This window comes from Vulpes lagopus, chromosome 6, assembly GCF_018345385.1.
Source record: "Vulpes lagopus strain Blue_001 chromosome 6, ASM1834538v1, whole genome shotgun sequence".
Taxonomy (NCBI): domain Eukaryota; kingdom Metazoa; phylum Chordata; class Mammalia; order Carnivora; family Canidae; genus Vulpes; species Vulpes lagopus.
In genome coordinates this window covers 24,411,556-24,435,932 of record NC_054829.1, presented here as the reverse complement: position 1 = coordinate 24,435,932, position 24,377 = coordinate 24,411,556, and the positions used below count along the sequence as shown (strand labels likewise).

The following is a 24,377-nucleotide window of genomic DNA, read 5'->3' as shown; positions in this document are numbered from 1 at the left end:
TCAGTGACTTAAGGTGAACTTGTTGTCTATGCCTGTGTACCAGCGAAGGGACAGCTGAGGCCCCAAGGCCACATGGCATCCAATGGCTATGTTTCTAGGGGCCTAAGTCAGCAGAATTGCTTCCCAGTTGCCCCTGAGGAGGCCTGTGGGGAGGCCTGCTGAAAGACTACGAGGTCTAAGCCCTGACCCCCGCCTCCCCCTGAGACTGCTCTCAGCTTCCTTTCAGGCCTTCAGCTTTTCTTAACAAGTTAAGCTATTCTTGTGAATTTCTTTCTGTCTTTTTTCTTTTCTTTTCTTTTCTTTTCTTTTCTTTTCTTTTCTTTTCTTTTCTTTTCTTTTCTTTTCTTTTCTTTTCTTTCTTTCTTTTTTTTAGATTTATTTGAGGGGGAGGAGGAGAAAGGGAAGGAGAGGGAGGGAAAGAATCTTAGGCAGACTCCCCGCTGAGCACAGAGCTCAATCCCACGACCCTGAGATCATGACCTGAGCCAAAACCAAGAGTCAGATACTCAACTGACTGCCACCCAGATGCCCCTTGAACTTCATTTCTGTAATTGAGAACCAGGAGTGGTTCTAGAGTGAGTTATCAGCGTGTCCTGTGACGGCTTTGATTTGGGGCCCTTTGCAGTTTCTCATTTTGCAGAAGTGCAGAATCTCCTGTGACTAGGGCTGCTCATTTCGTGGAGCCAAGGGTAGGATCGTAAAGTAAGAGAGTCTCTAAGGGTCAGGAAAGAAATGGTAGGCCCGCGGGAGTGTCCCTTACATAACAGCCAGAAAGCACAGTGTCCTGTGGAGTATTCCTTTCTCTCTCTGGATGATCACACAGAGCAGAGGTTTTGAAACTAGAAGGTTAGAGAGCCTGTTTCATTCAGCGTCCTGTCAAATTCTAGTGTCTCTTAGCAGTGCTGGTCCGAGGTCTGCTTGAACCCTTCTGTTGCTGGAGACCTCAGTGGAAGTGTATATATATATATATATATTTATATATAAAGACTTTTTTTTTTAGTTGTGCAGGGAAACCACGAACACTTTAATGGGGTAAAAACTCAAGCCAAGATAGATAAAGCTAAATTTGCCTGAAACCACCATCTTGTCCAAGCCTAGTCATCTCTCTAGAAGTAACTACTGGTAATGGTTCGTTGGTGATCTTTTACCAACAATAGATATTTAATATATGATTTTACACAATAGGTATACTTACTGAAACCTCTATATGTGTTTTTTTTTTTTTTTTACCCAAATAGGGTCATACTAAGGTTTTGATTTTTTTATTTTTTTTTCATTTTTTCATTTAGCAGTACATCTGGAGCTCTTTCAGTCCAGGCAGATTTGCTTTGTGTTTCTAACTGCTGCCTCACGGTACCATGGTATGGATGTACCGTTCACTCTGTTGGTGGGCACTGAGCTTATTTCTAATTCATAGGCTATTATCAACCTCCTAACAGCTTGTCTTAAGGAAATTTGGAGTTTCACCCTCTGATCCAGATTCTGCTCCAGGGCCCCGCTGTAGAACCTGTGTGCAGACAGCCCACATGTCTTGCCCAGCCCCGTTGTTGAATGGATGAGAACACACACACACACACATTTATTGTGGCTTTTGTGCTGGGCATAGCCAAGCACAGTTATCTTACTTTATCCTTTTATCAATCCTGAGATAGGTACTCTTGTCCTAGCTTACAGATGAGGAAGTGGAGGTTCCAGAAGGTTAAGTAACTTGCTCAAAGTCCCATAGCTAGCAAGGAGCCAGCCAGCATTTGAGCCCAGGTGCATCTGGCTGCAGGGTCTCCAGGTCTCACTGCCTTCTGTTCTTGTGCCCTTGGCTTCTGATATGGTACCTCTGCACTGTACACCCCTCAGCAGATGTGCCCCAAGGGCTGTTCGGACATGGCTCCAGCATGTGCAGACTGTGGAAAGAATAACAGGGAGTGAGCGCTTGACCTTCACCTCCTGTGGCCTGCCTGTCTGCAGAGCTGTGCTCCAGCCAGCCGCCTGGCCCCGGGAAGGTGAGTGCAAAGGATGTAGCCTGCACTTAGGGGCCCAAGCCAAGGCCATGCCAGTTCTGCCATTAAAAGGCCTAATTAGGCTAGTCATTAAGTTCAATTAGGCATTGGAAATGATCATTTCTTCTAACCCTGAGGTGCCCTCCAAGAACTGGATCCATTCCCAGGCAGCCAGCTCAAGAGCTGGTTCTAGTTACTGGTGCCCTGGCAGCCCCGCCTCTGGTTTCGGGCCTCTGACTCCTTTTCAAAGCTGAGGGCAGAGTAATCTAGGATCAGCCCAGAGTGGGGTGCTCCATGTACCTGTGAAATACAGTCAGGTGTCTGCCTTGGAGGCCATTTCCTGAGCTCATTTCCAGGCACCCTCCTTTCTTAGGGTCACTGGCCCTTTCCCCAGGCACCTATCAGAATTGGGATATCTGCATTGTAGTCCCCTGCTGCCACTCACGTGCTAATGTCACCACAGAGTAAGTGGTATGGACTCTTGGGGTCAGGCTCCCTGAGGGGTCCAAATGAGATGATCTCAGAATTCCCTTTCCAGCACTTCCCAGAATTCGATCCTGAGAAATCCCAAATGTATAAGCCTTGTCGTATACAGGATTTCTTCTCACTGGGCACTGAACTGGGAGAGAGAGGAGGAGCAGTCCAGTGTAAGTCTGTGATGGTAGCTCCACCCTTACATCCTGTCTTTTCAGCGTTAAAACAAAGTGGTCTCCTAGGCCCTCCAAAACCCAGAAGGGATGTTTGAACTTCTGAAATATGCTTTCTAGAAGATTCCTTGAAACCTATTAGTTTAGGAATCATTGCTTTGGAATGAAACAGCTGACAGACCCTAGGGAGGGGCATGCAGGCCTTCCAGGCCCAGGGCCCAGGTATATGTGGCCTGAATGTGCCACAGTGGGTCCAGAACAAACAGCGCTGGGTGACCAAAGCCCAAGGTTTAGCCCAAGGATGGATATAGGGAAGGTAGAAATGGACTTGGGTGCATGACCTTGAACTCCAGGCACATGGTTTATTATTTAGAGAACTGGAGCCACTGAAGTGCTGACAGGTATGTGACTGGTAGTGCAAGGGACACATTATCACACCTCTTCTGAACGCCTTTTTGATGGCATGATTTTGGGGTATTCGCAGGAGTAAAAAGACCCATTTCTCCTCATGTGGAATCATCTTCTTAAAGGTTGTCTCATCTCCATTCTTGATAGCAGAGTGTTCTCTTTCTAGACCAGGCAAGGCTGTGGAGAGGGTCTGCTCATCTTTTCTCCCTAAATTTGATGCCTTTTTTCCCCAGCAGATTTTGGTGATGTCACCCATTCCTGTCCTGAGATTACACGATACCTATATCCGATTCGAATGCTTGCTTTCTCTTAAGAGACCATAAGCTTAACTAGATCAGATTGTGTGAGGTTCGTTTTTCCATGAGACCTGTGTTCCTTCTCAGTTAGGATGACCTCTCATTTGTCACTGGATGTGCCTTATTAGTTGAGGTTGCATTTATATCTGCAAACAACAGGGAACCCCACTAGCAGAGGTTTAAACAGAAAGAGATATGTCTCGGAAAGCAAAAGGTCCAGGCTCCACAGTCCGCCAGCTCCATGGTGATGACAGGGATGGAAGTCTTTCCATCCTCTGACCCACCATCCTTCACATGTGGGCTTTTATCATCGTGTTCATGCCTCGTGGCTGCTGTACCTCCAGGCCTCACCTCTGTCTTTCAGGTAAGAAGAAGGGAGAATGACATGGAGGTGAAGGTGAAGGGCTATTTCTTATCAGGAATTTGTCTTTTGGGGGAGACGGAATGCAGGGAGAGGAGGGGAGGATATACTTTCCGGGAACTGCCCTATCTTCATCATTGGTCAGAGATGTGGTGTATGCCCACCCCTCAATGTGAAAAGAGACTGGGGAATTGAGTACTTTCCACTGGGCTTGTTACCACCCAAACAAAATTAGGGTTTGAATCCAGACAAACGTGAAAGGACTTTGGGGTAGGTGCCAGGTTGTTTTCTGTGGTCAACCCCATCAAGCAGAGCTCTAGAAGTCACTGTGTGAGACCATCCTATCATGAAGACTGTGTTGTGTGATACAGAGGGTCAGGTGTGCCAAGGAGCATAGAAACAATTTCACCAAATTCTAGAAGCTTCTTAGAAGTGGGGAGTCCTTTGGAAAGGATTTGAAAGCCAGAACAAGTTGCCTTTTAGACGGGGATGAACAGAAGTGGCTGAGATGAAGGAAGGGAGCCAAGAGGCAGAGAAAGTAAAGCAGGAGATGGGAAACAGGGGAGGGGTGCCCACTGAGAAACCTAAGGTTAACGCTGGAGGTGAAGGTAGTGCTGTAGGAAGCATTGTCCGGCTGGCCAAGAGGCCCTGAGAGCCAGGCCAAGTGTTTCTCCCATGGGGATGGGAGGTACCAGGCCAGGTGGTGAGGGTGGGCCCCTGGGCATGTCTGCTAAGGGCTCTACGGGGGTAGGGTTGGCTGGGGGGCTGGGAAACGAGGGATCTAGAAGCAAAAAGTATGAAGCAACTCAGCTGGGCAGGCCTAGCCAGCACCCAGCTCCGGATTGGGGTTCAGTTGCAGGACATAGGAGGAGAAAGGGTATGTCCAGCCTGGGCAATGATTAATGGCATAAGAAGTAGAGGCTGGGGGGAGAATAATAATCCAGTAATAATAATATCGGCAGTAGCCACTAATCACTGAGCACTCCTTGTGTACCATGTACTTTGCTAAATGCTTTGCACGAATTAGCTCGTTGGAGCCTTAGCAGGACCCTGTGAAGCAGAATGTGGTAGCCTCGCCGATTCTGCAGTTTTCAGTGGCTTGTCTGAGAGCACGCAGCTCTTGCATGCTGACACTCTACCGTGAGCGCTCTGACTCTAGAGCCCCGCTTGGCCACTGGCTTTTTTCTTTCTTTCTCTCTTTTTTTTTTTTTTTAATTTTTTTATTGGAGTTCAATTTTCCAACATATAGCATAGCACCCAGTGCTCATCCCGCCAAGTGCTCCCCTCATTGCCCATCACCCAGTCACCCCAACCCCCCTTTAAGCCTGTTGTTCAAACAGGATCCCAAGATCAGAGCTCAGCACCCACGGGTAGACAGGCCAGATTCCCAAGTGGTGGAGCCTGGAGCTGAGGCCCCTTGGACTGGAGAACAAAGGGCTGCTTCCTGGGGAGCCCGATATGGAGGTTTGGAGGGTTCAGCACAACCAGGCAGACACCCTCTTTCCAGCCACTCAGAGGGAAAGGAAGTAGAGAGGAGTCCTAGTAAGCAGGAAGAGAACGACAGGATTGTTAAGGTCGGGTTAGTTGTTCAGGAGAGAAAGTAAATTTCCCTGTGCTCCTGGGAAGGTAGAGGCTGGTTTTGACAACCCCTAAGAAAAGAGAAAGGAGGACTGAGATGGAAAATGTGCTAAATTTCTGAAGTAAGAAGGGAGTTTGTGTTTATTGTCTCTAAAAACGAATGAATAGGGGCACCTGGGTGGCTCAGTCTGTTAAGCAGCTGACTCTTGGTTTCAGCTCAGGTCCTGATCTCAGTGCTGTGAGATCGACCCCATGACAGGCTCCATGCTCAGTGCTGAGCCGCCTCGAGATTCTCTCCCTCTGCCCTCCTTCCACAACTCATTCTCTCTCTCTCTCTCTCAAATAAATAAATACATATTTTAGAAATGATTGAATAAAGGAAAGAGGATTTCCTCCCTCCCTGCCTCCCTCCTTTCCTTCCTTCCTTTTTTTTTTTACTTGCCAGATTGACTTTGGGGTCTCCAAACCAGCACATCTCAGTAAATGAAATTTGGGGGCCGGATAAGTCAGTTCCAAGGAAGAGGCTGCTGAGGGGAGGGTGGTCAGACTAGGGAATAGTGTAAATGGGGAACAGATGGGGAGAGGCAGGGTCGATGTCATTCACACAGCTGAGGGGAGACCTGGGAAGTCATGGAGTGCAGGGGCCCCTTCAGTTTAGAGAGGGAGGAAATGAGGTTTGGGGTGCTTAAGTGACTCAGGTATAAAATCTTAGAGTTAGAAAAGCCCTTGAATGTCACCTTGGCCTGCTGCCCAAGGTCATACAGATAATTAGCGTAAGAGAATGTGCCTCCCACTCTAGAGCCATGCCCATCCGCCAACCTCGCATGCATGCATTCGTCAAGTTCATGAAAAGGCCACACAAGATACTATTTGTGCAGTAGCGAGTCTGTTAGCATGAAATTGTCTTTACTACAGTCCTCTGGGACCCTTAGAGAAATGCAGTGTTGATCCTATGAAACAATCTTACTGAACAGGAAAAGTTTCAGAGGAAAAAGTTATGTATTGTGAGCCAGCCAGCCTGCTGAAGGGGACTCGCTGCTTTGCAGCTTGCACAGCTAAATGCCAGGAGGGGATGACTGGGGTCACCCTGACATAGATGATCACCCCCCTGACATATGACCCTTATGTGACCCCCCTGACATAGATGATCTCCTTGTCCTCCCTTTGATGGATTCAGTCTTTCAGAAATGAAGTGCGTATATGAACGTCATACCTGCTTCTTCCCTTTTCTTTTTAGTTCTTTACTGAGAAATAACCAAGAGCAGTTTTAGTAGAGAAGCAGCTGCTCGGGCATCTGTCAGTGTAAATATACATACAGAATACAGCCCTCTCACATAATCTAGGTTTTCTCTGGTCTGTGGGTCTGTGAGTTTCCTTTTTGACCTATGCTTCTGTCAACACAACTGGTGACCACTCTGGGCTTTCCTGGTTTCACAGTGGTCATCGTACGAGCGGCCATGTTTAGAAGGGCAGGGGTGTCCTTGGCCTTGTCCAGGCTCATCTGTAGCAGGGAGTCACCAGGGTGGGTCCTGAGCCTTCCAGGGCTGCCCCACACCATGGCCTGCACTGCCCGCGTGCCCTTGCACACCGATAGCTAGCCTGAAGAGGGTCACCTGGAATGGCAGGTCACTTTTTCTTTGGGCACCTTATCACTTGGCTGAGTCTGAATGTATTCATGGGCCTTTGGGCAGGGCCACAGGATATAAAAAGAGGGGCAGAGAAAAGAGCGGGTCGGTGATTGGAAGGAAATCTTTACAGGTCTCTCCATTTATAGAGCAGAAACTTCTCTCCAGGAGAAGCAAAAGACCCAACCCGTTCAGTAATTAAAAATGGGCTGATATCCAGGTTTCCAGAAACACTGATAAAAGTTTGCCCCTGACTTGGGGACCCACATTTCCCCTTGTTTCACCCGCCCACCCCCCAACCTCATGTCCACACTTCCCAGAGATGGGCGCTGAGCCTCACAGCTCCTGTCTTTGTGCTGCTCACGTCAGTGGGAGAGTCTCTATTTGCACCCTTCTAAACCTGCCCTTCACAAAGACAGGATGAGCTGTAGGTCAGACGTTGGGCAAACAGCAGTACCCAGCTATGAGAAGATAAATTCTGCGATTTTTAAAAAAGTATTATTTTTCACAGTTAACCTTCTTATGGCTGGTCGTGCTAGCTTTCCATTGAGGAGCTGAAGTTTTCTTTTAAACAAATTTATTGAAGTAAAACATGAAGTAGGTGCAGAAAGTGCACGGCTGTAGGAAAATTCATGAAGGTGGCATTTGGAAATGACAGCCAGTGGGGGAACCCTGCCCTGGAGTGCTGCTTCTCCCCTACATACCCCCCTCAGCAGGAGGGCTGACCATGCCCCTTCCACTCAGCCCCTTCCTGCTGCTTTGATACATAGTGAGTGGCGTGGTTTTCTTTGCCACCTCTCTTTCAATTATGGACTTAAGTTACTTGAAGGGAGGGGAAGAAAGAACCCAGTGAAAATTTATTTCTGGTCGCATGGTTCCCTCCTGATCCCTGGCCGATGTCAGGGTATAGATTTATAGCATTGATAACCAGCGCAGGACAGCCCCTTGTCTGCCTCTCAGCCTCTTCAGGCCCCCTGCAGTCTTCTGAACACACGTGGCCCTTTCTGCCTCCTATCTCTATTCCAGTCGTTTCTTCCAGCATGGAGAGCCTTCCCGTGGCTCTTCTGCCTCTGTGAGCCTGCTCATCTTTTCAGTCTTCTAGAAAGTCTCCCCTGGCTGTTGCAACCAGTGTGACTATTTCTCCTCTTTTGTGCTACTGCGATATATTGCTTCCATCTGCCTCACTTGTCCTGGGAAGTTGGGACCAGCAATAGACGAGGAATGGGAACCTTGGTTTCTAGCTCCAGCTCTGTGTCCAGCTAGCTTCAGGGCTGTAGTTAGGTTGCTTTCATAACTCTTGGTCTCCATTTTCTCATGCAGAAGTTGCACAAGGAGGGGGGCCGTAGTAGTCTTTCAGGCCCCTCAATGTGTGTCTTCTGGAGGTATTACTGCTATTTCTAGAATGCTCTTTTTTCTCCAGCAGGACTGTAAAATCTTGAGCAGAAGATCCCCAAATTTCAACACCTTCTCATCATGCCAGATAGTTTCAAGCAAAGTGTCTGAATAAAATAATGTTCTTTTGAAACACCAAAGATCTAGAGTTCTCAACTCTTCCACTTTTTTTACTTACTGACCAGGCACATATACCCATTTTGTGTATGCCCATAATTGTTTTTAGCTGTTAAAACTTTCCGCCTTTTTTCCCTCTTGATAAATGAATAAATGCTCCTTTAGAATTTTCAAGCAGAACAGAGATGTCATTTTGAGTCTGACCAGCAGGGGGCAAACTTCACCCAGGAATTGCCTTATAATTCATTACCTTCAACTGGACGGGCTTGGTAGTCTATGTCGTGGTGGTTGGTTTTCTTCTTTCTACCCGGCACCTTATTGATGATACTGGCAAAGCTAAATACGATCTAATATGATCTAAAACCCCAAAGTGCCAACATTTAAGTTCCGGGGAGTTCTTGCTTGTCTTTAAAAGAAGGCAGAGATACAGTACCTACAAATGATGTGTTGGATTCTGAACCCATAAATGGCAAGAACTGGGAGCCAAGGGGGGAGCTTCAACTTGTGGGAGAGATTTCAATGAGGAGAAATCTCTTGGCTAAGCGAAGTTTCATGACAAATCTGACTTCTGAGGGACCCCCATTATTCAGTTTACAGCTTGATACTGAATAGACACAGTAGCCAAGATTATGGTGGCAGCGTCTCCTTTGCTCAGATTCAGATTTTCACTGTGAAGGCTCTTTTTGTGGGTCACACAATTTATAAAATAGAACCTTGGTTTTGGGATGTGCCAGTGAGGTGTTATATGATCTGAGATGCATTACCTCCTTCATCTCATGCCTTGGTAAAATGTACCTCAGTGAGGTTTGGAGGCATTTGTGAGATTTTTATTGGACATTTAACAGTTATGAGGACAGAAAAGCTCATAAGAAAATGGTATTTTGACTCTTTTTCCTCCAGAGGAGTGATACATTTTGAAAATGTAAGGTTTAACTGGTATCTCATTCTTGCTCTTTCCCTTGCCAAGTACTTATGACTTTGGCCTCAAAAAGTTTCCCCTTTTTGTCATGGGAGCCCTGTGAGCTACACAACTATGGCTTTAGCTTTTTTCTCCCAGGCAACAAGTTGCACTAGTAACCGTTTGTCCAAAGCCTTTGCATTTGGATCAGAGGCTGTGGTCCCTGGGGGCTGGGCAAGCAGAGGGCCTTCCCTGGGACAGTTGGGCCTCTACATGCCTGGCACTTTGGTCTATTTTAAGCCTGTTCTGTCCTGCAGCAGGAAGGTGAGTCTAGGGTCCAATATGTGCTGTGGATATTAAGAGACTTCAAGGACACTTCCCCCCATTTATCCCAGTTATGTCCCCTGCTAAAATAGGTTAACGGTGTCTAATTAACCACTGAACATTGTCATGCTGCATAAAGATAGCATCCGGGCTGTTCTCTGAGCCGTGGTACTTTATCTCCATTTAGATCTCTGCAGTATTCCATTAAACTCGAGAGAAACATTTTAACTGAGATGATGTCTACATTAGAGCTGCCTTTCACCCTTCAGCACGTAACCCATGTAAGCAGCATCTGAGGCCTTGTGTCTGATACAGCGGGGAGGACAGAGGAGACAGACTCCTCCGGCAGGAGGGTTTGTACAGCATTTCTTCCCCACACAGACCCAGAATGGACCCAAGGATCATTCTGGTCCGGTGGTCCAATGTGGCTGCAATCCCAGGTCATACCAGTGCCACCCAGCTGGTCTTCAGCTGACCAAGTCACTCCCCTCGAATGGCAGTGTAGTCTCTGAATGCCAAGAGAAAGGAATCGTATTTGAGCTAAAGCACTTAGAAAAGGAGAGTGTATGGAGAGAAAGGCGGTTTTGCTACATGGGATTTCCTTTTGTGCCACATGCAAGCTGTCATGTTTTAAATAAAACATATATAATAAATCCCACAATGAAACCAACCTTAACTACCAAATTTTCAGGCTTAACAAAGTACAGTACTACTATAGTTGGAAGTGCATCCTTGTCATGGAAAATACTCATTGGATTTGAAGCAGAGTCTATGGAATGAGCATTTCCCATCATGTAGAACTACCTGGGTACTTCTGTTGTGTAGGGATTAAGAGCTGGGCTTTGGTGTCAGCCCAGAGCTTGTATTCTATCCCTACAGCTTTCTAGCTGGGTGACCTTAGGCAACTTACTCTACTTCTCTGAGCCTGTCTCCTCATTTGTAAAATGGAGCGAATCAAAAAAGATGCTGCGATAATGAAATAAAATAGTGTATTAATGCCATATGCCACTAAAATATGTATGATATTATATAATAGTAATATACATAAAGAAGATAGTATAATAACAGTGCTAGGTGCTCGGCAAGCTCAATAAATGTTAACTGTTAATATCATCAGTCATCAGCCCTCCTGCAACTGGCTTGTGGGGCAGGGCCTGGGAATGTCCCCCACCCACCCCCACCCAAGGAGTGAAGGTGGCTGTGTGAAGCCAGGAGGAAGAAAACTAGTGTGGGTCAGAGAGAAGCAGGGTGAAAACCAGGAGGGACTGATTGAGGGTTGGGCTGAACGAGGCTTTATTATTTATTTATTTTTTAAATAACAATCTTTCCTTTTATTTTTTAAAAAGATTTTTATTTATTCATGAGAGACAGAGAGAGAGAGAGAGAGAGAGAGGTGCAGAGACACAGGCAGAGGGAGAAGCAGGCTCCATGCAGGGAGCCTGATGTGGGACTCAATCCTGGGACTCCAGGATCATGCCCTGAGCCAAAGGCAGACGCTCACCCACTGAGCCACCCAAGCCACCCAAGCATCCCTGAATGAGGCTTTAAATGGAGGTAGGGTTAGCAAGACAACACCAGGGCCAAGTCACCGACCTGGTCTGTGTGTCACTCGCTGGAAAGCAGGCAGCCAAAGTGCCCTTACTCCTGTTACCCTATCCCCACAAGGTAGGAGGTGAAGAAGAACATTCCTGTCACTGTCCAGAGCTAAAGCTTCATTCTGCAAAATGGCCAAAGCAATCAGCAAGTGATGGAGTAGCTCTTAAAAAGAAACCTGGCATTTAATTAACTTTTCAAAGTGCTGGTTCAGCAACCTCTGTGTATTACATTTTGAATATTGAACAAGCATCTCTAATCGGATCTGAACCACTTCTGGGCCTGCCAGCATGAAGAGCACCTGCTCAAGTTTTATGAATACCATGGAATCTTGTCTGAATTTTGGGCCAGCCAACTCAGGATTACTCAGGTATGGAGGCTACAGTCTATGAAGCCTTTTCTTCCCTCCTCTCAGCCTTTAGGTCAAGTCAGAGTTCACTAACACTTGGGTTAGAAGAAAGTGGGCAACTCAGCAGTATAGAGCAGCAAGGTTTCCATTATACTGCTGACTACCCGTAGTTGAGCTTACTATCCGAAGTGAAGCTTAGAGCATTGATTCTCAGGTGTGACTGGGTCCCATTTCTAGAGATTACTGCCTCAAAGGGCCTGGGGTAAGGCCCAGCACATGAACTCTGAAAAAAAAAAAAAAAACCCTCAGTGACTCTAATTGGACTCTAATTGGCACCACTAGTTAAGAACTCTTGGTTTAAAGGATTCTCTATAGCTTTCAGTTCTATGTTTGTACCATCTATTGCCTTCCGTAAGTGTGGAAAGTCAGGAATGGGCTGTCAGCACAGGAAATCCAAACAGATGTCTAGGTACCATCAGAACATCTGAAAATCAGGAGGTATCTGCTTTTGAAAAGGCTTGGGGCAGTATGTTTGGAATCCGGGGTGGAAGTCGGGAAATGGGGATTCTTGTTGCAGCTTCATTACTAACTAGTCTGGGATTTGGATGAAACACCCATCTCGGTGCCCCGTGTCCCTCTCTATCACATAGTGTCTCTGAACCCTGCTTTGCCTCTTTTCCAGAGGGAGGTTGAGCTAGTGTTAGTGTTGGCAGATGGGAAGGTGAAGAAAACTGGCCAGTGCTCTACCTGCATAAGCTCGTGTCACCTGTGTTGTGATTGTCAGGTCTCTCCCTCTCCCTACTCCCCACAGTATAGCCACTTCTGATAAAGGAGGTACGTGGGCAGGAAACTGTAGTAAAAGACCAGAAACCTGGGGCAGAGTTGACTGCAGCCCTGTAAATGAAATCAATTTAGTCTTTAGTATTTAGTCCCCAGCCTTTCTCGTCTTTTCTTTTTCTTCCAGTGTTGGGGACGACTGGGAGCTCAGACTCATTACAGCCTCGCTCCACTTCCCTAGAGTTTTCCATGTTGGGAATGCAAGTCCAATTTATAGGCTTTGTGTTTGAAGAATTCAGAAATCTGGATTTTTGCATGAAATCTCCCAATTTGGGCAACAAATTCATGTTAAAACCAAAACAAAAATAAACAGCAGTGTGGTCCAGACACACATGCTCACTAGATAAGGCCAGAAAACTCTCAGCCTCATCAAAGGCAGGGTGTTTCATAGCCAGTTCTCCAGGGCCTTGCCCACGTTCCCCCCTGGACTTTCCATCTCCTGAACAGTAGGCTTGACCAGAATCTGCTATTTCTGGCAGAGAGAGAGAGAACAAGAGAACATGCTGTCTGAGGGCATCCTCACCCTCTGTCCTCTAGGGCTCCATTTCCATCATGCTCCTTCTCATGGGGTAAAATGAAATTTGGAAGAGTCCTTGGGCTCCCCCTGGAGTGAGAGAATAGGTGAGCTCAGCAGTCATTATGCTGAATGTGAAACTCATGGCCGTTTTTGGATGTTGAGTGGATAAATGGCAATTAATCAGCCTTCCCCGAAGATTAGCGTTACCATTGATTGTTTCCTTCAGTTGAAATCACTGCTACTTTGGCCATGGCACATTGCTTAGGAAGGAAGGATACTGTCACAACTCCTAGGGGTGATCAGAGAGATCCTATGTTTCTTATGTACAAGATGCAAGTGCATTAATCACATTGTTTTTCTCGGACCCTGTATTCATCCAAGCCTCCTGCCATTGGTGACATATCACCAAGGCATTTGGATGGTGGGTTTGTAGAGTTCCACTTCACCAAGACAATTAGAAGCAGTGGTCCTGGGGGACGGATGTGAGCTAGGAGCAGAGCCTTCTGTCCTCCCACACAGGTGGCTTTGGTAGCTGCCAGGTATTCTATGTTTAGAATTTTCTTGACTTCAAACAGTATTGGAAACCCATATCATTCAGCAACACCACGGTGGTGATCTTTGGGCACCCTATTTCCATTTATCTGTGGTACCTCCTCCTGCCAGTTCTGTCCCACTCACCCTCCTCCCCCTAATTGCTTCATCTCTTTACTTTCCCTTTAAAGAGTCAAAAACTGCAGCAATGGACAAAAATAAAAATAATCCAGGCACCTGGGTGGCTCAATGGTTCAGTGTCTGCCTTCGGCTCAGGGCATAATCCCAGGGGCCTGGGATCGTGTCCCACATCAGGCTCCCCACAGGAAGCCTGCTTCTTCCTCTGCCTATGTCTCTGCCTTTCTCTCTGTGTCTCTCATGAATAAAAATAAATAAAATCTTTAACAATAATAAAACGCTCAATAAAAAGAAAGAAAAATATAAAAAACTGTAGCCTGGGAGAGCTCAAGAGTTGTTCCATCCTGTTCTTCCAGCTTTTACCCATTCACTCTCCCTCCCAAGGGAAGCCAAAATACTCCCACCTCCCCTTCCTTACTTAACAGTGTACTTGGTATAGTCTGAATTTCATGGAGACTATTTAAATTTAGGCTTAATTTCGGATTATACTCAGAGAGGGGGAGGGGTGGTTTGCATCTTGCAGGAATTGCTGGTTGGTTCCGATGTAGCCGGTGAGGTTCGTGGGCCCAGCACTGCCAAAGGCCTTCTCACACACCCTGACTCCTGGCTCTTATGACACTGCCACCACCCTTTGCACCTGCTCATCATGGTGATTGACTTCTGAATTGAAAGAATTCATTAAAAAACAAACAGAACTGGTTATTGTGGAAATTCTCAGACATACAGAAAAGTGATCAACATGTATACAACACCCAACTTTAATAATTGTCAACATTTGGTCAGTCCCATTTAGAAGACTTTCGATCCATGTTTCTCAGGGTGTCAGTGGTGACCACCTTACGTTAGGATTACCTAGGGATTTGTTTAAAACCTGTATTCCTAGACTCCCCTCCCTCAGATCAGTTGATCCAGAAAGCTCTCTCTACCAGGTCCAGCGATCTACATGTCTGTCAAGCTCCCCAGATGGTTGTTATGCACATTGAAGATTGAGAACCACAGCCTTAGATAAATGTCTATATATAACTAGGCTTCCTGTTCTCATGGAATGTCTGAAGGGTACTACCTGCCCAACATCACTCATGGGGTCTTCTGGTCCTTTAAGTGGAAGCTGCAGAAAGGCCCAGAGCCTACAACTTGTACTGCATGGCCAGCTTATCTCTCTTTGCTCCTGGGAAGCTGCACATGCTAACAGCTATAGCTCCAAGTAAGACCCATGGCCTCAGTTGGAAGAAAGTGCTCTATAAATTGGTCCGCTCGTTGTTGAAAGGAGGGGACTGGATCGTCTATACCCATTTGAATTCTCAACTTCTCAATCTGAGGTTAAACTCAATGATTTAGGGGCACCTGGGTGGCTCAATGGTTGAGTGTCTGCCTTTGGGTCAGGTCATGATCCCAGTATCCTGGGATCAGCTCCCACATTGGGCTTCCTGCAGGGAACCTGCTTCTCCCCCTGCCTACGTCTCTGTCTCTCTCCCTGGGTCTTCCATAAATAAATAAATAAAATATTTTTTAAAAATAAAAAATTTAAGTTGGAGTCATACTGAAATAAGGCTACAGGAAGGCATTATGGCGTCTCTAATTCTCTCATGCTGGTTATGGGTCTTGGTTTAGATAGAGAAAACTAAATCAATAAAGCACTTGGAATATGCTAATTTGCCCTCACTTTTGAAACCCCCTCTCTGACATACCCCATCAATGCATGAGACTAGTATGTTCTCATAAACCTTGTTTTCCTTTTTTTCAGGTCAGGAAGGAGGGCTTCTGAAGAAGTAGAAGAGTATGTTTCCAGGATTCTTATTGCATCTTTTGGTGACCTTTGCTAGCAGTGCAGTCTTGGTGATCATGATCTGTTCAGCCTTTGTTGGACTCAGCAGTAGAAAATAGAATGAATCTGGCTTTTGTCTGGGCCTCTAGTTATGCACACTGAATCTAGGATTCAGTTAATGTTCTTTCCTTAGCTGAAGGTCTGGGCCCTGGCGTTAATGTCTGCATTCTTCTCCCAGCCTGTGGTTTTTAGAACTCTGTGTCCAGGTATCAGAGTGCTTGACCCATGGGTTCTTCTTTATTGCTTTATTGCATTTAAGGCAGGAATGACACCAGCCTTCTAAACCTAGCCTTCTCCTAAGACTTATATCAGAAAGGAAGGAAGAAGGTTTCTAGGTAAAGATAGAATGTAGAGGCAGAGCCACTGAATTTCACACCCCTGGGGTTGAGAGGAGTATTCATATCATAGTTTGTGGAATGGTGCACCGCACAGCTTGTGCAACCATATGTGACACACCCAGTTGCCTAATTAGGTTTGACTAAGTTGATGGAGGAAAGTGGGTCCAGAGACCTTCTCATCTAGAAGAAACAATATACAGCAATGGTTTCGGTGGTTTCTTTCCACATTTGAAATTTATTTTCTTTCCTTTCCTTCTTTTTGGGGGCAGTCACCGCCTCAGACAGCAGAGCTTCAATGGATCAGATGACGGAGGAGGTAAGATGCCTTTGGAGAATATCACAAAGGCCTCCAGAGAGGCTCCATGGCCCCATCCTTCGCATCTCTGTGCCTTGCTGAGAGCTGCCTCCGCCTGGAGCACCTCAGCCCTGTGGCTGTCTGCCAGCCCCACTTGTCCTTCACAACGCTGCTGAAGTGTCTCCTCCTCTGAAATGTCTTCCCTTCCCACCCGATTCCCTCTCTGACTCAGGTGTTTCTTCCCTGTGCTCCCACAGCCTCCTGGGCAAACCTCCATTGCAACCACAGCAATACTAGCTAATATTTAGTAGGTGTTTATTGTATACCCGGCACTGTCCTACCAGTTTATACATGTTGAAGCGTTTAATTGTCACAGCCACCCCATGAGACGGTACTATTGTCCCCATTCTACAGTTGAGGAAACTAAAGCACAGAGAGGTAAAGTGTTTCCAGTTCACTATAAACTCTGTACTCCAGTTGGATGGTTTCCACTGTGTAAACACTCTTTTGCTCTACAGTCTTGATCTACCCTTAAGACCATTCAGTGAATTTGTTCTTTCAGATTCTGGATTTCCAGCTCTAGAAGCTCCAGACAGTTCTGTGTCTTCCATTTATCTCCTGATGCTGATCATGTTTTGCTTTATCCTTGGTGATAGCCTTCATAGTAGCTGTTGTCAAGTCCTTTCCTGCTAATTCTAGCATGTTTCCTGTGTCTCTATCGAGTGATTTTTCTTCTGGTTACAAGTCATATTTTTCTGAGTCTTCACGTGATTAGTAGTTTTTGATTGGACACTGGTCATTGTGAGTGTTACTATGAACATTTGGATCTTGTCTTTCTTTAAAGACTGATACATCTGTTTTAGTAGGTAGTTCATGTGTTTGTTGGTCAACTTGATCATTTTGAGAATTGTTTCTAAGGTTTATTAGGACAAGTTTAGGGTTAACCCTAAACATTAAGATACTCGGTGTCCCTGCCTTAGCAGGGACTCTCCACTCTCCCCAGGTGAGCTGAGCCCCTTCCAGTTCTTTATAACCCGTGCATGGGGATTGTTCACTTCACACTTACACTTGTTAGTAATTCTTTTCCCAGCCATGTGGAGTTTGACCCTGTACACACACAGTTTGGAATGCAGTCAATCTAGGGGACACCTGGGTTGGCTCAGCTCTTGATTTTGGCTCAGGTCATGACTTCAGTTATGGGCATGGAGCCTGCTTGAGATTCTCTCTCTCCCTCTGTACCTCCCCTGTACCTGCTTTATTAAAAGAAGGAAAGGAAGGAAGGAAGGAAGGAAAAAAAGGGAGGAAGGAAGGAAGGAAGGAAGGAAGGAAGGAAAGGAAGGAAGGAAGGAAGGAAGGAAGGAAGGAAGGAAAAAAAAGGAAGGAAGGAAGGAAGAAAGAAAGAGAAAGAAAGAAAGAAAGAAAGAAAGAAAGAAAGAAAGAAAGAAAGAAAAAGAAAAGAGAATGCAGTCGATCTAGATTTCTGCAACTCTTCTGCTACATAGCATCTTTGTCTCATCCTTTGCTTCTCAAATTCCAGCCACCTTCGCCTACCTAAACTTGACTTCTCCTCAACCCAGTGAGCTCTCTATGCTCCACTAGGAGTTCCCCCTCCTTGGGCCAGAGTCCAGGAAATGTACCTGTAGGCAGAAAGCCAGGATTGATGACGGTAAGGCTCACTTCATTTCCCTTCCCTCAGGGATCACTGTCCTGTGCTCCCTGTTGTCTGCTGTCTGCACACAGCTGTTATCTTCCATTATTTCCAGGTTCCTAATTGTTCCCAGCAGGGAGCTAAGTCCAGTGCTGATGACTGTCTCATGGCTAGAGCCAGAGCCCCGAAGCTTTCAATAACTAACCTTTGCATGTGACCACAAAGCGAAGGGGAGCATTAAATCTAGAAAGCTTAAACAGTGACCCATACTTTAGCTGCCTCACAGGACTGGAGGCATGTGTGACATGTGGACGATGCTGGGATGCTGGTTGAGACTTAGACTCCCAGCCACCAGCATTCAGAAGCTGGAGCTGGGACCCAGATACCCATTGTATTGCATACACCCAGTGTATTGATTTAAATACACTCCCTGGATGAATATTCTGCACACCAAAGCTTGTCAAGCCTGCTGTAGTGCCTCTAAAGTCAGGACTGAGGACAGGAGAGGACAGGAATCATGAAAAGGTTCTTCTGTCTCATCTCATTCCAGAGGAGTTTTAAGGTAGAAAGGTAGTCACTGGAGGTCAGGAATTAAGCTTCCACTCTCAGATTTAGTAAGAGCTCAAGAGCACAGCTTCATCATTCTTCATCATTTGTCTTTGCTTTTCCTATTATCTCTTATCGACAAGCTCATTTCTTTTTACCGGATCTTCCTCCTTAGCTACTCACTAAACTCCTTGTAGCTGCCGAACTCGTCCACCCACTAATGATTCCCAGTGACCCTGTTAAATTAGGTGTACTGCATTTCTGTTCCCAAAATCTCTTTCCCCACATACGTACCTGGGATGCCTCGTGCCAGTGCTGAACTGTAGTGGCTCAGTGATTTGGCTGCTGGCTATACTTTCAATCTGCCCGTCCTCACAGTTTGTTGCTCCAGCCATCGGTTGCCTAGGACGACAGGGTGACCATCCAGGAGGCTGTGCCAAAGGACTCAAGGAGGCAGGGACCCCGCTGGACATGGACAAAGCTGATAGGTGCTCACAAATTTATGATGCTGACAACTCTGAGATGCTCATTAAATTCTTGGTCCCCAGAAGGTTTGCTCAGGTGGTATCTTCTCCAGGCCTCTCTCCACCCTACCTTGAACCTCTTTCTAATTCCCTTCAACAGATTTCTGAAATCCTCCTTTTTTCCTTTTCTTCAGTGTGTGAAAATGCTACAGTTTAAGAAGTAACCATTAAACATTACAGCAAAACCTTCTGAGTGCTAAAGTGTGCACACTTCTAAATGCATATCATTATTATTTTAAAGATTTTATTTATTTAAGAGAGAAAGATAGTAGGAGCATGAGGTGGGGCAGAGGAAGAGAGAGAAGCAGACTCCCTGCTGAGCAGAGAGCCTGACTCTGGGACTCCATCCCGGGACCCTGGGACCATGACCTGAGCCAAAGGCACACACTTAACTGACTGAGCCACCCAGGCACCTTCTAAATGTGTATTATTTAAAGGTTGTGCTGGCTGCTGTTGTGGCAACTCTTAAGGCCATCTTGTGTGAGCCCATCACTGACCATGCTATATCAAAGCAAAGAGATCATTATACAAAATTGCAGGACTCAGAGAAGAACTCTAGTCTTCTGACTGTGAGTGAACACTCTGTCTCATACCACACGCCCACCAACATCACTGCCACCACCACTCATTGCCAAGCTCATTTACTTCTCAAAACAAGCCTATGGGAAAGTTTTTAGAAATCAGCTTTATTGAGGTCTATCTAATTTACATACACTAAACTGAATCCATTTAAAGCATAGCATTTGAGTTTCGACAGATACATATGCCCAGGGAAGCCACCACCACAATCAATACAAAATGTTGCCATTCCCCCCTCTCCAAAATTTCTCATGCCCCTTTCTAGTCCATCCTTCCCCTGCTTCCATCTCCAGGCAACTACTGATTCATTTTTTTTGTCCCTATACAGTGGTTTGCATTTTCTGGAATTTTATGTAAGTTGAGTCATGTATACATATGCTTTTGTACATACATAGGTTCTTTTTTCACTCATTGTAATGATTTTCAGTTTATCCAGGAGGTTGTATGTATCATTAGCCTGTTCCATTTATTGATGAGTAATATTCCAGTGTGTAGACATACCACTTTTTGGCTAGGTATTCACCTGGTAATCGACATTTGGATTGTTCATTATCCCTGTTTTAAAGATGAGCAAACAAAGGCAAAGAAAAATAACCTTGCCGAAGGCCACATAATAAGTGACAACACTTGGAAGGTGGCTCTTCTCACCACTATACCACCAGTGCCACACTGCCCAGCACCAGGATTTAGATATAAATCTTGACCCCAGAGTCCTTGCTCTTGGCCTCTGGGCTATAACAAATGGTATGACCCTTGGCTCTGTTGGGCATCTCCTTCTACAGGTGGGTTGTGTTAATATCAGCTCTCACATTTGTAATATAGAGTGCCTAGCATGATTGATAGGATGCTAAATACAATTCCATTAAGGATGGAGAGAAGAAAGATATCTATTTTCAGAGAATACCTCTAGTATTTTTTCCCCTTCATAAACTTGAAGTGTGAAATTAGTGATTTGGCCTTTATTTTGGCTCTGGAGGTTTGACGTGTAAAACCCTTTCTTGTCAGAGTGCACTTGATTTTACCTTCTAGGAGGGATGCCTCTTCCCTGGCATAAATCTGTTTTCCATGCAGTTATGCCTGAGTCCTTTAATGGAAAATCAGTTCATATGTTACACTTCACACTCGACTTCGTCCATTTCACTATATGTGAATGTTTAGAATCCATTATGCAGTAGGAATCATATGTTACATATAACTAGTTTCTAGAATTATCTTTGCTCAGAGAATTACTTGGTTGGCTAGCAAAGGCTGCTCCTTTGAACTTAGAATAACCAGTGGGTGGGGATACTCCATAAACGATTGCCCTGAATCATCTATGGAGGCTCATTCAGCAATGACATTAAGCAGATCTTTCGGCGCCTGTGAGGGAACCTACTGGTGCCCTTAATAAAATCATACCCAGGTTCTTCTATGTTGTTAGCATAAGGAGCATTGTCACATGGAAAGGGGCTGCTAATTTCCCTATACTTGGTAGCAGTAGTGATCGGCGAGCAATCCCAACAGAGAATATATCTTGGGGAATAGAAACGAGAATCCAAGGACTAGGACCCCCTCCAGGCAGGTGGTCTCTTTCTACCACAGTCGTAGAGGTTAGATTTCATTGAAGATATCCAGCAGGTGTTCGTACAGTGCCTCCTGTGGCCATGACTGCTCCAGAAGCTGGAGGTAGTGGCAAATAAGATAGCCCTTGCCCTCCAGCGGATGTAGTGAGAAATGCCGCCTCCCTCCCCTCCCTGTCTTGTCTAGGAAACTTTCAGGAACCATGTCTCTCAGATCTGTTTCTCAGCATTCAGCCTCCCAAGCTTCACTCTTGGCACATATTCTCCTTCTTCCCCAAGAAGATGCCCAGGGAGAGAAGAGAAGTGCTTCCTCTCCTCCATCAATGCTTCAGGCTTCCAAGGGAAGAGAATAGAAAAGTAGAAGAAAAAGGCTTTTAGGAATGAGAAATGGGAGTGACTGACGTTTGGAGGTGGTTTTGGAGTCTGTTGGTTAACTAGAATGTACTACATGGGACTCTTCACAAGGCCAAGGTGGGCCACAAGCTCACACGGTTTGAGGGGAGCCAGGCAGATACCATACACACATGAAAGAGCAGAAGCATGAGACAGTAGAGAACGGTGGGGCCTGTAGTAAACCTAGAGAGAAGAGATGGCGTGGCCTGAAAGTTTTCAAATTCACCTTTCAAAAGTGACAGAATTTTAAAAATCAGTTCATAAGCAGAACCTAATGCATCTGCAAGTTGGATTAGACCTTTGGGAAGTGATCTGCAAATGCTCCGTAGGTATAGTCTACAGAATAGTCCGTAGATTTGTAGGGCTGTGCTCTACAGGAACACAACTTTGCTGGGGAGACAGAACATAAGAGATGAAAGCATTAAGGAGGTAAGGAGCTAAGACGGCAGCATAGTGGGTGGCACAGGTGGCCATTGGTGGTTGCTGTGTTCATGATTTACATTAGCGAGGGCCACAGTTCAGGTGACGAAGAGATCCCTGTGGACTGAGGGCACTTGAGGAGGAAGGAAGAATGAGCAGTAGGTCCTGAAGGTCAGGCAGCGTGTGATCAGGTGAAGAAGAATGCAGAGGGCTTCTGAGTGAAGCCTGACAGGAGGAGAGACTCCGCGTGGAGAATGAATAAGGAATTTACAGTAACTGCAAGAGAAGCTGGTTCTGGTCCATTCTCAGCTACAGATATTAAGCGTCCCACGTAAACTGCGTTTAGTGAAGTTCAAAGAGTGTTAGTCATCTGATTTGCTCGTACTAGGTGGGATCACTCACAGCTAGGGTTGACACGATGCTTCAGGGATGTTGGGAATCATGATTAGGACAACAGCTGAGAATAATGGACAGCCAGAGCCCCCAAATGACTGCAGGGTTCCAATATTGTAGGATGGCCACACTAATGTTTCCTATTTAGATGACTGCTTTAGTGGCACAATTATCCATCCCTGTTCTTGGAATCAAGTTTCTGGTTGACACAAAGGCCTTTGGACTTCTTCTGTCATGGAAGGTTGTATGGAGTTAGAAGAAAAAGCATCAAATCCGGAATAGGGTTAAACGCAGCCTCTACATGTCACTTTGGGCTAGTTATTTATTCATTTATTTATTCATTAATTTTGTCATCATTTGTTGAATACATACCATGATGCTTAGGGCTGGGCGCTGGGGATATGATGTTGAAGAGAACATTCTTAGTCCTTGCCCTTATACTGCTTATAGCCTAATCAGGGAAATGGGGAGTAAACAAATGGTCACAAAGCTAAAGAAGGAAGGGCAAGTGACGATTGAGCGCACTGAAGGCAGAGTATGGATCCATGAGAGAGAATAGCGTGGAGAACTGACTTGGATCAGGTGATGAGGGAAGGCCACTCAGAAGCAGTGGTTTTCACACCTCAACCTGAAGGAGGAGTGAAGTTGCCAGGAGGATGCAGGGGTGTGAGTAGGGCAGCTGGGGGACCCTGGTGGAGGAGACCACAGGTGCAAAGTCTTGTCACCTCTCCAACTCCAGGAGCATTTCCAGTCCTATCTGATCTCTTCCAGCTCTAAAATCCAGCTCTCAGAAAGTGAACTCGGGATGGAATGTGAAGCTTTGAGATGAGCTTTGTGAGAAGCACACAAATGGCAGAAGAGCACTTCCTAGTCCTTAAAAAAGATGAGTAATAACTCAGGTTGAAACAATTTCTGAAAACACAATTAGATATGGACCCACCTTTCAAATAGTTTGTCTCAGAGTGAAATTCAAGTTAGGAAAGAATTGTAAGCCCCAAAGATGTCTTTCAAAAGTGGAAAGTCTCTGAAAACAGGAGCTTTAAAAAAAAAGGGTGGGGGGGGGTCAGATCTTTCTTGCACTTAACAATTGCATTATGGGTGTCCCAGGTCCATGGGTGGAATGTTCACGGCCTCTTCCTGGCTGCTCCCGGCACCTCCTGGGCATCTCATCCCCACTAGAGAGGGCTGTGCTCTTGGCAACTCAGGTCTAGTTTTGACAGAATAAAATATCTCAAAACCTTCAGAATAATAAATCCTTATGACCAGCCAAAAAGTGTTTAATTCCTAAAGGACCAGCTGAGTTGAGCCACTTCTAGCCTGGGGCAATTGGGGACTTAATTCTGTAAGTGTAGCAATCTGGATGATCTGAAAGCTCTGAGTTTAAGGGTAATTGCTCAATTTTCTATCCATGTCAACAGGGAAAATAGGTAAAAGTGGCTGAACACAGCCAAGCAATGAGGCTGGATGAGATGTGAGATGCTGGCCTGTCAGTGGAATTAGAAAAATGCCATCTGTAGAGGGTTGTCACTCCCTCACCCCTATCTTTCCCTCTCCCCAGTCATCACCAGCTCTGGGCTTTTCTCACTCTCTTTTGGGCTTTTCCTCTGCACCGAGTCTTACCACCATGCCCTCTGTCCCTTCTCTTGCAAACAGCAGAGTCGCTCTCAGCCTAAACAGCTTTAACGTGGAGAAAGAAAGTGGTAAGAATTCCTTAAGTACAGATAAATTAGAACCCTGCATCTCAGTTCCTTTCTCTTGCTTTGTAAGAACATTCCATTATGTCAGCATTCAATGTAGGGGACTTCTTAGGTGATCCCCAAACCTAGTTCCTTTGGCCTAGTTCTTTTTAAACTATTACAACCAGCACTATTTTTTTTTTTTAATCCTTAAAATCAATTTGTGTGGAGGCACCTGGGTGGCTCAGTCAGTTCAGCTTCTGACTTTTGATCTCAGTTCAGGTCTTGATCTCAGGGTCGTGAGTTCAAGTCCCACGTTGGACTCCACACTGGGGATGGAGCCTACTTAAAAAAAAACAACAACAATTTGTTTTTTCTAAGTTCAGAGTCACTAGAACTGGATTCTAAGGTCTTTCTAAACCCATGCCTCCCACCCTTCCCTGACACATAGATGAGCAGGAGTGCCTGTAGCTGTCCACATCCAGCACAAGAGTGGGGTCGGGTAGGGTGGGACTCACTGGTACAAAGGTTAGCTGTCCTGTCTATTGTGTCTATGCTTTGTTCTGTTTATAAAAT

General features: G+C 45.7%; 1 protein-coding gene across 1 annotated transcript in view; it reads left to right on the top strand.

Moving 5' to 3' along the window:
- The window catches only part of IFT43 (intraflagellar transport 43), an 81,286-nt gene that overhangs the window by 41,770 nt on the left and 15,139 nt on the right, over nt 1-24,377 (top strand). The window contains exons 4-5 of the mRNA XM_041759944.1: nt 15,350-15,382; nt 16,038-16,084. Of these exons, the coding sequence (XP_041615878.1) occupies nt 15,350-15,382; nt 16,038-16,084 (80 nt within the window). The remainder of the gene's footprint in view (nt 1-15,349; nt 15,383-16,037; nt 16,085-24,377) is intronic.